At 39.5% G+C, this 15329-nt stretch overlaps 1 protein-coding gene across 1 annotated transcript in view; it reads right to left on the reverse strand.

Moving 5' to 3' along the window:
* Positions 1 to 13726, reverse strand: part of LOC103055458 (piezo-type mechanosensitive ion channel component 2-like) — a 65677-nt gene extending 51951 nt beyond the window's left edge. Inside the window, exons 1-8 of the mRNA XM_088154034.1 lie at positions 13709 to 13726; positions 13001 to 13115; positions 11640 to 11776; positions 10468 to 10731; positions 6808 to 6913; positions 4371 to 4552; positions 3404 to 3552; positions 948 to 1121 (exon numbers count right to left, since the gene is read on the reverse strand). Coding sequence (XP_088010160.1) covers positions 948 to 1121; positions 3404 to 3552; positions 4371 to 4552; positions 6808 to 6913; positions 10468 to 10731; positions 11640 to 11776; positions 13001 to 13115; positions 13709 to 13726 — 1145 coding nt within the window. The remainder of the gene's footprint in view (positions 1 to 947; positions 1122 to 3403; positions 3553 to 4370; positions 4553 to 6807; positions 6914 to 10467; positions 10732 to 11639; positions 11777 to 13000; positions 13116 to 13708) is intronic.
* Positions 13727 to 15329: the final 1603 nt, after the last annotated feature.

Genomic DNA, 15329 nt, shown 5'->3' on the forward strand with positions numbered 1-15329 from the left:
AATAAAAGTTAAGAGAGTTGCATCTTAAATTGTAAGTGCAGCTGGTCCACACAGTCATGGACTCTAAGAAAGCCAGACCCATGATGGGAGAGAAAATTCTGCTTACATTTTGCTGAATGTGAGTAGAACTTTCTATTCCAGGGGATGAGGGATATGCCTTGAGAAGACACAGAGGTTGGAGACAGTGTGCATGGCCCCAACACCATCCAGTTAAATCACACATTTAAACAAAAGCCTAAATAGGGTCTGGGGAATAAAAACAGGGGTTTTTTGAAGCCAGATAAATAAATAATTGAGGAGGAGTCTCATCAAAAAGAGGAAGGGATAGATGGAAATATTTAGTATTTTTATTTGGTATGTACTTATTTTCCCCCACAAGAACAATCCTATGAGGTAGGTTAGGTTGAGATAAAATGAATGGGCTACAGTTACCTAGTGAACTTCCATAGCTGAGGGTGGAGCAGAACCTGGGCCAAGTCCAACACCTTAACTACTACCCTATACTGGCTCTCAAATTTTGGGTCAGACCACTTCAGTGTCATTTTAATATCCCAGTGATATCTCTTGAAGATCTAATTAGCACTTGCCCTGAGGATTGACCTTGGAACTATTTATTTGCAAGGCAAAAATTCTACCCCCAAGCAATTAATTTTCCATATGAAATACAGGAAATATGAAGCTAAAATCATCTACCTTCCCACCTCCATAGAGTAAAAGAATAGATCTTGGGGTTACTATCTCTATAACTCAACAGACCATTCAAAGGGGAAGATGTGTGTATACATACTTTCATTACTAGGAACACATATATTTGAAACATGTTTATTTCTAAAGAGGAGTTCCATAATCTCTCTCTCTCTTTCTCCCTCTCCCTCTCTCTCTCACACACGTGTCCATCAATGTCTCTTCTATTATAGAGCCCACATAGAATAGTCTGCACATAATACCTGCCAGATGAAGAAGATGGACTCCCAGAAATATTGGTCACATCTGTGATCTTCAGGAAATCGTTATGGAAATAATGCAGCTGAAGGATACAAGTCAGAAGAAAGGCACAGGACAATATAATCTTCGCAAACAGCTCCACTGTGCTGAACCGCTCAAGACCCACATCTTTTAGTCTGCCAAATGAAAAGACAAAGATATATGCAGATCACGCTGATGAAAAAAAAAAAAGGAAAGGAATTCGTTCACATTATAGATACTCAAACATGTCAATACATGTATAATTCTTAATCAAAAAGAATGATAAAGCTAGCCAGTTATTCAGAGAGAAAGGTCATTCTCTATCCTTTCCTCAGTTTTACACATTTCAGCACAATTTGGGTGTGAATTTGCACACGCCTGGCCACCTTTGCTATCCATCAGGCCTTGGTCTAGCTCATTTTTAAACACTAATAGATATTCCCAAGATGTTTACAGCTCTGCACTTGACAGGTAAATAGGGTGGATGTGAAAAGTTATTTCTGTAAATAATGTTGTAAATGCATAGCTCATAGGTCCTTGCAGGCAAAAGCAATATATTTATAATCCAACCCTATGACGAAAAGGCATCAAGACTGGCTCCACAGCTGGAGACAGAATGTTTCCTCTGACAAAAAGTTAAATGCCTTCAGATAACCTTCTCGGAGCAAGGAAGCTAAGCAGTGATAGGCCTGGTTGGTCCTTCATTTGGAAACCTGAAAGGAATACTAGAGTGTTTTTTTAACTTTATTGATTTAAAAACCAACAGACAGTTTTAAAAGATCTAAAAACAAGGCAAGATTCCAAGAACAACTTTTGTATGTACTGGGGTATACAAAAAAGCGGGATTTGGCCTATTATGCTTTGCAAAAAGGATTACTTTTTCTCAAATTGAATTGAAAGTAACTTTTCTGGTATATTCCAACACCTCCCATCTTCTAAATGTCAGTTTTTCCATTACAACAATTTTTCATAATTTTTCATACCAGCCTCTGAGTTTTTCCAATGTTGTGCTATAGCCAGCCTTGCTGTAACAATCGTGAACTGAACAGTTATCTTATTTTTAGTTCTTTGAGTTGCCTTACTAAACAACAACAATAAACATATCTTGGGGCTAACACTAAATTTTCCGATAGCCATACTATTCATCTCTCTAAGCACTTCTGACCAAACACTTTGCATAACCTAACAACAGTGTCGTCCAAACTTGGCCACTTTAAGATGAGTGGACTTCAACTCCCAGAATTCTCCAGCCAGCATGGCTGGCTGGGGAATTCTGGGAGTTGAAGTCCACTCGTCTTAAAGTGGCCAAGTTTGGACAACACTGACCTAACAGGACCGCCATACATGCATATATCTATTGTTTGCTTTGCCACACTTCCAGCATTTATATGGGCCTTTCCCAGTAATTTTAGTTACTTGTACAAGGGTATAATACCATCTATGGATCACTTTTAAGTAATTTCCCCTGATTTTTGCTGAGATGGCAGCATTGTTTGTGAGTTATTGGCTGGCATTCTACCACATTTTTTATGTCTTTGGGTAATTGTTTTAATTTCATTTATATGAATTTTGACTTTTGTTGTTTTAACTTGTAAGCTGCCCAGAGTCATGTACAGTATGTGAGATGGGCAGCTATATAAATTGAAATAAATAAATACATAAATAAATAAATATTGCTTGTAATGTAAGGTTCTTTCAAAGTGTAGCCTATTGTGGGTCAGAGATATTACATGAGTAATAGTTGCATACCAGATTGAGAAGCTGAAAAAAAATCAAAACGCTTCTGTATTATTATAGGAGCCTCGGTTAATGACAGTAATTGGGACCAGAATTTTCATTGCTAAGCAACATGGTCATAAAGCGTGACATCATGTGACTGTGCTGCTTAGCGATAGCAGTTCCAGCACATCCAGTTGCTATTGTTAAGCGAATCCCACACCGTCATTAAGCACGATGTCACAGGGTCACCATTTGCAACCTCCTGCCAGCTTCCCCACTGACTTTGTTTGTTGGAAGCTGGCAGTGAAGGTTGCAAGTGGTGGTCACGTGACCATGGGATGCTGCGATGTCATAATTGCAAGCTGATCACTGAATGCCTGGATCGCAATCATGTGTACGTAAGGATGCTGTGATGGCTGGAACTTCAAGGACCAGTTGTAAGTCCCCCTCGTTCAGTGCTGTTGTAAGTTTGAAAGGTTGCTGAACGAGTGGTCGTTAAGTGAGGACCACCTGTACTAACATCTACATGGATGTGCCATGAAGTCCCAACAGTTGGGCTAGACCTAAAGAAGGTTTGAGAGTTATAGCTGAGTTAATCTAGTATTGTCATGTATATTTTAATACTAGCAGCAAATTCTTTATTTGCTTCAGTACAACAGGCTTTGGAAAGAATCCCAAGATACAATAAGAATATAGAATCTTAAATTAAAGGCCTTACCTTTCCTCTGATATGTCCAAAGTTTCTAGGAAAAATGCAGAAACCATCTTAAACTGGTAGGCATATATAGCAATGAGGACTACCATTGAATAGGAGACAACTATCAGCCAAAATCCCTTCAGGACTCGTCTCCACCTCTCATAATGAATCTAGAACCAAAGAATTCAGTTTTGCAGCCTTCGTATTGAGTCTGAATATAATCAGATAATTGTGCTGGAAGACTTAGAGGAGATATAGTCAAGAGAAATCAAACTCAACTGCAGTTTTCAAAAGCCATTTATCTTTATACTGGTACTACAGTGTGACTGTAGATAAATATAGCGTGTCTGGAGTCATTTTCTTTCTTAGAAATTTCAAGCTTCTCATGCAGCCCTCAGAAGTTAAAAAAAAAACCTCTCAATAATCATAGCTGCATCCAGAGAGACAGGCAGTTTCTCCAATTTGTGAATTAATATAACAGGGCTAGGCTAGAAAGGATAAGGGGAAAATTTTCAGATTGTAACTTAATGTGAATCTATCAGATCCATGCATTTCTGGAGCCAAGGAATGAACTAATTTGAAAGTACCTTCAATGTTGGCACTTCTTTGAAATTTCTAAGGTAGTTTTTCTATCACAATAGCACCTTGAATATGACAAAAGTCTATATACAAATATGCATGCCTATTAAGAAAAATATATAAATAAATGCAAATGTGTTTTTCTGCAGACTTCCACACCAATTGCAAGCTGATGTGGAAACAGAAAAAGAATAAAATTTCAGTGGTAGAGAACCAAGAAAAATGCAAACTGACAGATTAATGCATCCCAAATTTGATCTGGCCTTCCCTTCCCTTCCCTTCCCTTCCCTTCCCTTCCCTTCCCTTCCCTTCCCTTCCCTTCCCTTCCCTTCCCTTCCCTTCCCTTCCCTTCCCTTCCCTTCCCTTCCCTGTTAGGAATCAAGCAAGATTAAATTCCAGGCCTGCTTACCTGGTACAAAGCCACACAGAACAGAAAAAGGATAATGTAGAGAATTTTATATAGGACCACTTGGCCGCTGAAGCTGACAATAAAAAAGATGATGGAACAGAAGTAAATCCAGTATTTTACTAGCATCCTCTTAAATATAGAACCAAGTATATCCAGAAACAGGTTGGGCTGTGTGTCCATTTCTGCAACAAGAGTGTAAATTTAGTCAGGTGCATCATTAATATTCAGTGGCCCAGAATGATCTTTTAGGATAAATGTTATTGTATTTGACTAACAGTTTATGGTTTAAGATTCTAATCCAATGTTTGCTTATTTAGGAGCAAGTCTCATTGGAGTCAACAGAATTTCCTGCTAAACAGCTCTGCACAAAACTGATCTTGGACTAAGCACAGAATACTCACTTGCCCCCCACCTCCACCATAATACTATCTGTATAGGCAGATACACTGCCACAGCCATCCACAGAGAGAGATCAAAGAAGTCAAGACGGTGGCTACAGTTCTGTGATTAAAGCTGGCTTCTTGACTACTTTGTCATCTCCTATGGACGCCCCTTACATGCTCCTTCCAATCAAGTATTGCTAGAGTTGTTGATACCTTTTTCTGAATCCTGAATATAAAACTTGTCTACTTTATTGGGAAAGCAACCCCCCCAAAAGTGCATTGTGTTTCTGTGTTCATCTTTCTGCTATGTGTGCAACTTATAATGTTATACCCCTGTACTTCTTTGCCCTCCCACCTAGAAAAATGTGCATAATATCCAACAATACCTTTGAGGTAGTCCAGACAAGAAGCATGAGCAGAGCATCAGCACTATCTTTATTGTAAGGTTATGTTAAACAGAATCTTGCAAGACTGAAAAAGTATTTCTTTCTTCCTCTCTTTTTAGACTCCGGAAAACTAGGGAGGGTCCCTTCAGAAACGCTTCCCATGTTTTTTCCCCGCCTGTGGACTAAGCTGCCTCTTCTCAGACTGTTGCCAAGGCTCTGGATCTTCCTCCTGTCTCCCAAGGCCATTCTCACATACCATCACACTAAGTATGTTGTCCATTCTACTACTATATGTGGGTATTGGGGTGGGGGTGGCGGGGGTAGGGAGGAAATTACCTCTCTTATTCTTTCCAACCACCTTTAAATTTTCTTATAAAAATACTGAGAAGTCATTTCCTGAAAATATTCCCCAGTCTCCTATTTGCTTCTCTTCCACCTTTAGTTATAATACATAATACATAATAACATGGATCCAATCTATCACTCTGTGCTGGAAGAAGTGACTGTGGATGCTACATTTAGGATCGCTTCTACCTCTAATAGCACTTCTGCCACTTAAAATGAGGTTCTATGGGCCTGAGGGACTCTGGATAGCAGATTAAGGAACCACAAAGTGGAAATTGGCGTTTGCCCCCTCTTCTTTCTCAAGAATGAAACATCCTACATGGAATACTTGTGCTTCCTTGAACACTTCTATGTACACAAAGCCTAACGTATGTAGCAGCAGTCTCCTCCCCAACAATACAGTACATTTTCTCACTCTTCGCTCTAATAGAATGGTAGAGCACTTCCACACTGTACAGTTTTCACTCCATTTCCAACCAGTTTGAACACAGCTTCTATCATCTTCACCTCTAGTGGCCTCAAAACACAGAGACAGGGTGGGAAAACCATGAGTCAACTTGTTCTCTCTCCAGCTCACCAACAGGAGAGTGCAATGAATGAGATTGAAACACTGCTACCATCAGCCCTGAGCTTCCCCAGCTTCCAGAATAACAAAAATCACTTTGCCCTCAATCCACACAAAGAAAATCAATGGCTAGCATGCACACACAGGCACACACATACACATGTTTTCAGTGCTAGGAGGGGGTGGAGAGAAGAATGGATTGCTTGAACCCAGAAATTGGGAGCAGGGTAGGGCATGAGTTTGGTGCTCAGTTCACCAAAGATTTTTAAACAGGGGAAATTGATCTTTTTTTTTACAGAGTGTGAAATTGAGTAGAAAGATTAAGGTTAAATTCACAATAAGCCTGTATTCCTGGCATAATGAAGTTGTAGAGAAGCTGTAACAGAGACTGAAGAAGACCTACTTGCATTAGATGCTATGAGATGTGGTGAAGCAAGAGCAAAGCCCATAGAAAAACATACTGTTTATAAACTCCAGAGTTATAAAAAGTCCAAATTAAAGAATTCATGATCCATGGCTACCCAGATTCAACTTGAACACATCTTAGAACCTCCCTAAACAGGTTCTACTCTCAAACTGCTTTTATAATCAAGAAGAGTTTTTTTTCTAACAATCAGGCAGAATCTGCCTTTCTGTAATTTAAGACTTAAACTAGTTTCTCTGCCGTCATTCCTGGATTGAATGAAGGTTTTTAAAATCCATTTTAAAGAGAGGGGCAAAAGTTCAGGGTAACTTTATTTAATATTAAATGTTCTTACCAGTTTGATATACTATCACTTCTTTGAGAGATTCTTCCTCTTCTTGCTTCCGTCTTTGTGTAACATACTGCTTCAACAACAACCAGAAGGAAAGCTGATATAAAATCTGCAACAGAACCACATAGGCATTTTGATGAGGAATATGTAGATGAGAACTGGATAACACTGGAAGTGTGACTTCAATTTTACTCTCTTCAGCACCTTGCAATCTACTGACCACAAGGCCAGTAGGGTATAGAGGGTCTTTGTCTGTGAGATTGCTAATCTTGGGGGGGTTTCCTTCCAGCCTTGGCCTTTCCAAGCCCAACTGCTCTCTCCAGTACAAAATAGTTTTCTTTCAAAAATAAATATATCAAGTTAGACACTAGGCATCAATTGTCAATATACTTTGCAGATTACAGAAACTCCTTTAGGCAATTAGATTATTTTTCTCAGCAAAGAGATCATTTTGACAATTATATGTCCTAGACTTGGAATCCATTCTGCTCTCAGTAAAGTATAGAACATAGAAAGGGTATAAAGGCAACCATTATGTGTGATTCAAAGAATTCCTTATGAAATGCAGCCTTCAAGAATAGGGACTGATGGAAGCGGTTAGTGCAGAGAATGAAGCCAGAGCAGTGAAAACATGCAGTCACAGCAACTATTTAAACCTGTGACACAGAAGGATGAGGCATAGAAATCCAGAGACTAGTAGAAAAAGTGCCAAGAGTTCAAAATGTGCCATGTGTACCCCATCCAATGTGTCCCAGTTATATAAAGGCAAATCCTTCTGTGCCAATTCATTTATAGAGTAGAATGAAAAAGAAATGATGCAGTCTTGCAGTTGGTTTACATTGACATCTGAGGACCCATGCAAGTGAGTACTCCAGGCAGAAACAAATAAACAGATATCTATTAACATTTACAGATGATTACTCTAGGTTTACCTTTTGCTACTTGCTCAGTGAAAACAGTCAAGTACTGAAGGATTTCAAGGAATATGTCACTTTGTTAAGCAAAAAATTTAACAGAAAGCCCCAATTATTACGCAGAGGTAAAGGGGCATGAAAAAGTACCTGAAAGAGCAAGGGATTGTACATTGGACTATATGCTCTGTACCCCAAAAAGAATAGCATAATAGAGAGTAAAAATTGCTCTTACAGAAATAATGAATGCAGGACTAGCAAATATACTGGGGACAAACAATCAAAAGGGCTACCTGACTGCAAAGTAGGTTTCCAGGCAAGGTCACCATAAGAAACTATGCCAAGAAGGAAAGCCAGTTTAGGGGCCCTTCTCCTATTTCTTCTATGTGCCAAAGAGAGAGAGAAGGAACAAACCAAACTTAACTCCAGATGTGACAAAGGTAATGATGGGTGGATATTCACAGAACTGCAAGGGACACAGAATCCTCATGTCTCTATGCAAACTACTAAAACATATAGCATTGCTTATTTTTATGAGAGGGAAAAAGAGAAGAACCTTGAAGGGTCATATCTTGTGCCCCATGTCCAAAGAACTGGTGAATCAAATCCTAGGGGCTTTGAAGGAGACCTTCATCATGTGTCCAAACAGCAAGTCAAAACCAATAAGGGGAATGGAGGCATCACACCCAAAACACTCAGTGAGATTCTAGCCTGAGGGCTCTCCTACATTGCAAAGAAGAGGCAGATGGAGAACCCATACATGAGAAAACACTGAGAGAACGTGAACCAATGAATATGAGAAATGGAGAAAAGCTGTAGAAGAAGAAATTGAAGTCGAAGGGCTGCACTTGGAAACTCATTAAATTACCTACAGGAAAGGAAACAGTGGCATTTAAGACTAACCATGATGCAGATGGGGATATGTAACACCAAAAGTCAGACTGGTGGTTAAAGGATACACCCAGTAGTCATGTATACTGCTATAAGGACACTGCTCATAAGGACATACTGTAGCAGAAGCAAGGAACATGCAAGTAGAATACCTTGATATAAGATCTGCACTCCTGCATGAACAAATCAGGGATATCTACATGTGACAACCCCCCAGAAGATCATCTACTATCTGAAGCAGGCATCTGGAGCTTGGAACAACAGTTGAGTCAAATACTAGTCAAGGAAGGGTTAAAGCTGACTCTTATCTATTCCACATTTTTTAAAAAATGGATAGATATATATCCTAACCTATATGGTTAGTAGTCATTTGTTAGCAAGATCAAAGGGACAACCCTTAAAGAACCTCAACAAATAGAGGCAAAAGAGCTAGGGAGCATCTTCTATTCTATTGTCCAGATAGAAAGAAAGGAGCTACTTTCTTAGCCAAAAGCAGAAGATAAAGGAACTTCTTCAGTCCATGGGGCTAAGTGAAGAAAGCTAGTATGTGAATAGGAACTGACTCCAATCAACCCCTACTTGAGACTGGCAAATATAGGACTGCAATTGGAAATATACAGTCACAGTGACAATTCCTGACACTGCCGTGGCTTTTGCAGTCCTGTTAGGAAGTTGAGTGCGCTAACCAAAGGGGACTGGATTGCAATCAAGAGATGGGCAAGTACCTTAATATTATTGCCCATTTAGATCTCAGAGTGCCAGCTAATAGCAACCCCAGACTGGTGGGTTACGTGCATGCAGAATGGGCAGAAGGCAGGCCAAATTGTAAATCCTCAAGTGGAAAGCTGTTCCTTATGGAGGTGGGGGAATCAGTTGGGCCATTGGAAAGTAGTCAATAGTTGTCCTATCATCCATCAAAGCAGAGTACGTATCTGCAATACAAACATGCCAGCAGATGATGTAGCTATATAAACAATTAATGGACTTTGGATACATGAACCAAAGCTAACAGTCATGTCTGAGGACAATCAGGAAAGTATTCATCTCTTTCAAATGGAGAAAACTATATCAGGACAAAAAACATAGATGCCAAGTATTATCAAACAGAGGGACTCGCTAAGGCAGTGTTGTCCAAACTTGGCCACTTTAAGATGAGTGGACTTCAACTCCCAGAATTCCCCAGCCAGCTGGCTGGTGAATTCTGGGAGTTGAAGTCCACTCATCTTAAAGTGGCCAAGTTTGGACAACACTGCGCTAAGGTGACTGCCCATCAGATGAGATGGTAGCAAATGGACTCACTAAACCTCTGCCAAGAGATCTTCCTCCTGTTAAGGGTGACAGTCATCTTGGATTGTTCCTGCAAAGATTTTATATCAGGAAGTGCCTTTCCAACACGATTCTGCTCATCTTGTATGCATATCTAGAGGTGACCTGCTGGAGACTCCACTTTCACAAGAATAAAGAGGCATGTGGACCAGGGGAAAGATTGTCTCTGTAGCTGTCGCCATTCTATGCCAAATGCTGCCCTCTGAGGAGTGCTTGACTTCTACCCTTCTGGCATTCCACAAGGCGCTGAAAATCATACTTTTTAAATCAGCACTTGATGTCTAGCAATTACATTAGATGACCTTTAGTAATATGTTTTTCATGTTTAACTATGCTTTAATGCTTTAATTTAATTAATGTTTTAATTGTAAGGGAAGGGAATTATTGTTATGTTGCTGATTTTTCTACACCGCCCTGAGTCCTATGAAAGGACAGTATGGAAACCAAAAGCTAAATACATAATGCCTTAGTAAGTATATTGGAGCAGAAGTGTATCTTTGAATCAAGTTTTGGAGTTCAGCAAGTATATGCTCACCTTGGCTCCCAGATGGACACAGGGAAGAGGATAAGGTTTCAAATCCAAATCAATGAGTAATGAAGTTGCAACCCCTGGAAATAATTCCTCCTGTGAAAGATTCAGTCCCACAACAAAATTAAGAATCACCAGCACATTTCCATACGTGACAAGAAAGGGTGAGCTGTGCAAGGCATAGAGGCGACGGTCGTGAACCATCCAAATTATACAGGACCAGATTAACAGAACAAAAGTTAGCCAGCTGTTATAAGTGATACTCCAAACCTACAAATGAATACATAGCAATTATGTATTTTTAAGCAGATGGATTTTGATAAAGGTGCAGCTTCCTAGACCAATATGGATAATAAGACCTAAAAATATAGCCAGTATATAACAAGACACATTTCTTATAGTATTCCACCTCAGTTGGCTATATTCACATAATACTCTTAACCACCTCTGTAAAGATCTACCAAATGCACTTGCGCAACATACCTCCTTAGTGTTCACCTTAATAATTTTTTTGTAGCTTAATGTGTTGTGCAAACCTATCCCATTTGGTTAGTTTATGATTCAGTATAATATGCAAATCCTGAACATGGATGACTTCAATAACTAGGTTATGCCTATTTTATGAATGAAGCCATAATTTTAACCTTAACAACCTTATAACCTAAATATAACTCCAGAATGATTACATAGGTATCTTTATGGATATAATTTTGATGGATATTTATCTATCTATCTATCTATCTATCTATCTATCTATCTATCTATCTATCTATCTATCTATCTATCTATCTATCATATTCGTATAGCAGCCCATCTCACAAAAAAGTGACTCAGGGCGATGACACATGAGCTTAAAATGGAGAACTGGAAAGACAACATCATAAGACAGACAAAGAACTGTGATCAGGGTGAGGAGAATCAAGCTCAAAGTAGACCCTTTCACAATTCTTCCCAACTTGGTGCCATCCAGATGTGCAGATTTATAATTCCCAAAATTCCCATTCAGATGACTTCAACATTCTGATTTATTAGGAAGGCACAGGGCCAACTTGGAAATACTCCTGACTTATTTGGAAGGCACCAGGTGCAGTAAGACAGCTGAACAGGGATGCCTGGTTGCTGATGCTGAACATCTCCTTGGTAACAGCTCTTAAAAGACCACCAAAAAAAGCTCTTACCATCATGGTAATCAGTGCAACGATATAGCTCTGATTCATAATGAATTGCACCAATGCTAAAAATGTACTAGACTTGTTTTCTTCCATGTTACATTTTTCATTAGCTTCTGTGGAGGTTTCAGAATATATTGTGTGCTCTGAAAAATATATTAAGTTTGGAAAAATGATAAATTACAAGAAATGCCCACGTTTCTTGCAAGCCAGTTTTCATCTTATTTTATTTGGTGAAAACAACCCACTTTGAAAAATTCAACAAAAAAGTGTAATGAATGAATGAATGAATGAATGAAAGAAAGAAAGAAAGAAAGAAAGAAAGAAAGAAAGAAAGAAAGAAAGAAACAACATATATAGCATTTTCCCATTCAATGTTTTACTTCTGTGCTCCACACACTCCTTCCTTCATGTCTTCTATTTCCAGCAAACCATAGGTTATTCTTACACTGAAACTATGGTACGTGCTTAAAAAAGTATTGGGAGGTAGGTATTTGAAAGGGAAAACCAGCTGCCTTGCAAGAGTCAAAGCACCCTGACCCCTTTCTCTTATACACACACACATCCCATCTCCCTTATAAATTATCTATCACTATGGGTGGTTTGATGGAATGTGACATGCACAGTTTGATTGAAATTATGGTCCAACACTCCTGGAGGATAAAGTCATGTGGTGAATGTCCACATTTTCTGATAACAAAGAACCACAGGGCACCTTCAAGAATAACAGATTTAATATAATTTACTCTTATCATAAATTATATTGTCTTCTTAGAATAAGAAGTTCTGTGTTAAATCATACCATATACCTCAGGATCAAAGACCCTGATTAGAAGCAGCTTGTAGGCTTCCAGCCAGAAGTTCTTATAGACTTACTTGGAGATGCCTGGGATTAAACCTAGCCCCTTTGTCATGAAAATGACATGCTCTAGCACTGAAGCACAGATCCTTTTTGATTCAAATCCATTTCAGCAAATGCAAGAAGTATTATCATTAATTGGCAGTGATATACTTGCATTTTGCTCAAAACATTCATACATGGATATCAAAAAGACAACAGCACTCAGGAAATACCATTTGCAATCATTCTATGCAAAGCTTATGATAAAGTCAAGTGGAAGGACAGACAGAGCACCAGCCTGACCATGCTTTCTGCATTTTACATTTTGCATTTGGTCCTACTTTAACAGTCCACACATCTCAAAGTTTGTGCAACAATGTTAGATTTTAAAGTGATGTAAGATACTTCGTTGTGGTGTAGGTGCTCTTTGCTTCAGTACAGTAACTCAGAATTTCTCTGTACTGTACTTCCCAGTATTTCTATGACTGCCAGGCAGAATAATCTCACACCGGCACTCAGTACAATATACCTGATACGGAAATATTGTGTCCTGCATTGATGTAGCCATCCATACTGCAACTGCTGTGGTTCTGACACTGCAAGAAGACGAATTCCTGTGAAATTCCACTTGAAAGAGAAACCACCTAGACAAACAATGGAAGTGTTTTTATTGTATACGATGAGGGTTTACAGAGATATCACACTCAGGGTAAAAGCACTGTTACACCTTTATTTTATCCAAGGGGACTATTCATTTTGATTTTTTTCATTTTTGTAGGCCCCAGAAGTTTCATGGGCCCTAGGCACTATACCTTTTATGCCTAATCTGTGATGCAGGCAGGATGTAGTGAGAGCTTTTATGGGCTTTCTTGGGAAGACGAACTAGAGATTTGGGCTATTACTGAAAATAACAAGACCGATGTACAACCTGAGCACAGCTAGAAATGAACAGCAAACCATCCATAGAAACAATACGCCCAACACCCAATAACAAATCAAAATCCATTTCTCTCATTTTGCCTGCCTTCATCTCATATTGTAGTTTTTCTTATGCACACCTTAAGATTCACCCTTAGCAGGCAGGGATAAGGGGATATAGAGTATCTTCCTCTGATTATCTCTCTCACTCCAAGGTTTCCAGAATGGTCCCTACATAAGAAACCATTTGCCTGAACCTCCTGGTTTGATTTAATGGACAAGAATTATGATCAATCCAGAATTCTTAATAGCCCTTTACCTTGCCATTGGTATCCATGCTCATCCAAAGCTCAGAACACATCTTCACTTCTACATATTCTTCAGAATGGAACTGAATAGCCTCTTCTTTGCTTCCCTAAATGATACATTAATTCAAATGGAGGAACACCATCATGTTCAAAACAATAAAAAATGCTATTTTTATATCCATGATTTATACCCAACCTAGACCTGAGCTATAGATAATTTGGATCTATAACCATGTTATAGCAGATGAGGTGATCACTTTAAGGCAGTGTTGTCCAAACTTGGCCACTTTAAGATGAGTGGACTTCAACTCCCAGAATTCCCCAGCCAGCCATGCTGGGAGTTGAAGTCCACTCATCTTAAAGTGGCCAAGTTTGGACAACACTGCTTTAAGGAATGGAAAGAATGAAAGCAAGGGATGCAGAATCCTCTCAGTAGCCAGGACTAACTTCTCATAGCCCTGTATTCCAGGCACTTTTCTCCCGGCTAAAGGCCCAATACCCAATATTAGCCAGACAACTCAGCTCCTCTTTCTTGTACACATCTTTCGCTTCTTAAAACAGATCTCATACAATTAGAATAGATCTTGTTTTAAAGGTTGATTATAGAATCTAGGATCAATTCAATGCAGGCATTGGTAACTTAACTGATTTACTAGTAAGGTCTAATAGATGCATCTTCTTGGCAGGACTAACACAGGACTGCAACAGTGAGGGTTTCTTCCCCAGGCCACTAGAAATAATATGGGAAAAATCGGAAACCTGCATTGTGCTTAACAGAACATGCAGTTTATTCACCTGTCTGATGTGATAATAATTTTTTTTCCACTGAGGTTATTAAATTATTTTAAATTTAATAATTTAAATTAATTATTTAAATTAAATTTAAATTAAATCCCTGCTGCAAGCTAATAGGGATTAGGTTGTACTTCTATCTTGAATCACGTCATGTGTCCTTTGAGCAGAAGACTGAGTTAAATATGCTCATTGTATGTATGCATGTGAGCGTACATATAGGCATGCGTGCACATCAAATAATTTTTAAAATCTTGTGACTGGAATTCACCAGAAACAGAAGAGATGTCTTCCAACAGAAGAGAATAACTTTAGCTCAGGGTTGAACTGTAAAGTCCTTGCTGCTCTCTGAGCTTGGGTCGTTCACTTGCAGACGTTTCATTGCCCAACTAGGTAACATCATCAGTGAGAGTGAGTGTGGGGTTTGCTGCCTGTTTATATATAGTAGGTTGCCCTGGTGGAGGTGAGGTTTTCTCCTTGGTGGTCCTTTGATTAGAGTATTGTTTCTGCCAGACTGTTTGTCTGGTGCTGATTCCTAAGGCTGCCACTGCTGCCCCCCTCTGCCACCGCCTGCCACCCACCAGGCAGGCGTAGTGGTGGGCAGTAGGGGGCAGGGGGCAGCGGTAGCAGTGGCAGTGGGGAGGATTGTATTGCTTTGCATCAGTGGCGGCAGCAGGGATGGTGGCCTGCAATAGCAGTGGGCACAGCAGCTGGCAATGGCGGCAATGGCAATGGCGGGGTAGGCAGGTGGCCAAAAGGGCAGAAATAGGGGGGAAATAGGCAGGTGTGGAGAATTAAAGTGGAGGCAGTCCCTTGCCTTGGAAGAAGAATGACTTGGAT

The sequence above is a fragment of the Python bivittatus genome, unplaced genomic scaffold, assembly GCF_059951505.1.
Source record: "Python bivittatus isolate LINGU-HERP-01145 unplaced genomic scaffold, Pbiv_v1 ctg000700_np1212, whole genome shotgun sequence".
Classification (NCBI taxonomy): domain Eukaryota; kingdom Metazoa; phylum Chordata; class Lepidosauria; order Squamata; family Pythonidae; genus Python; species Python bivittatus.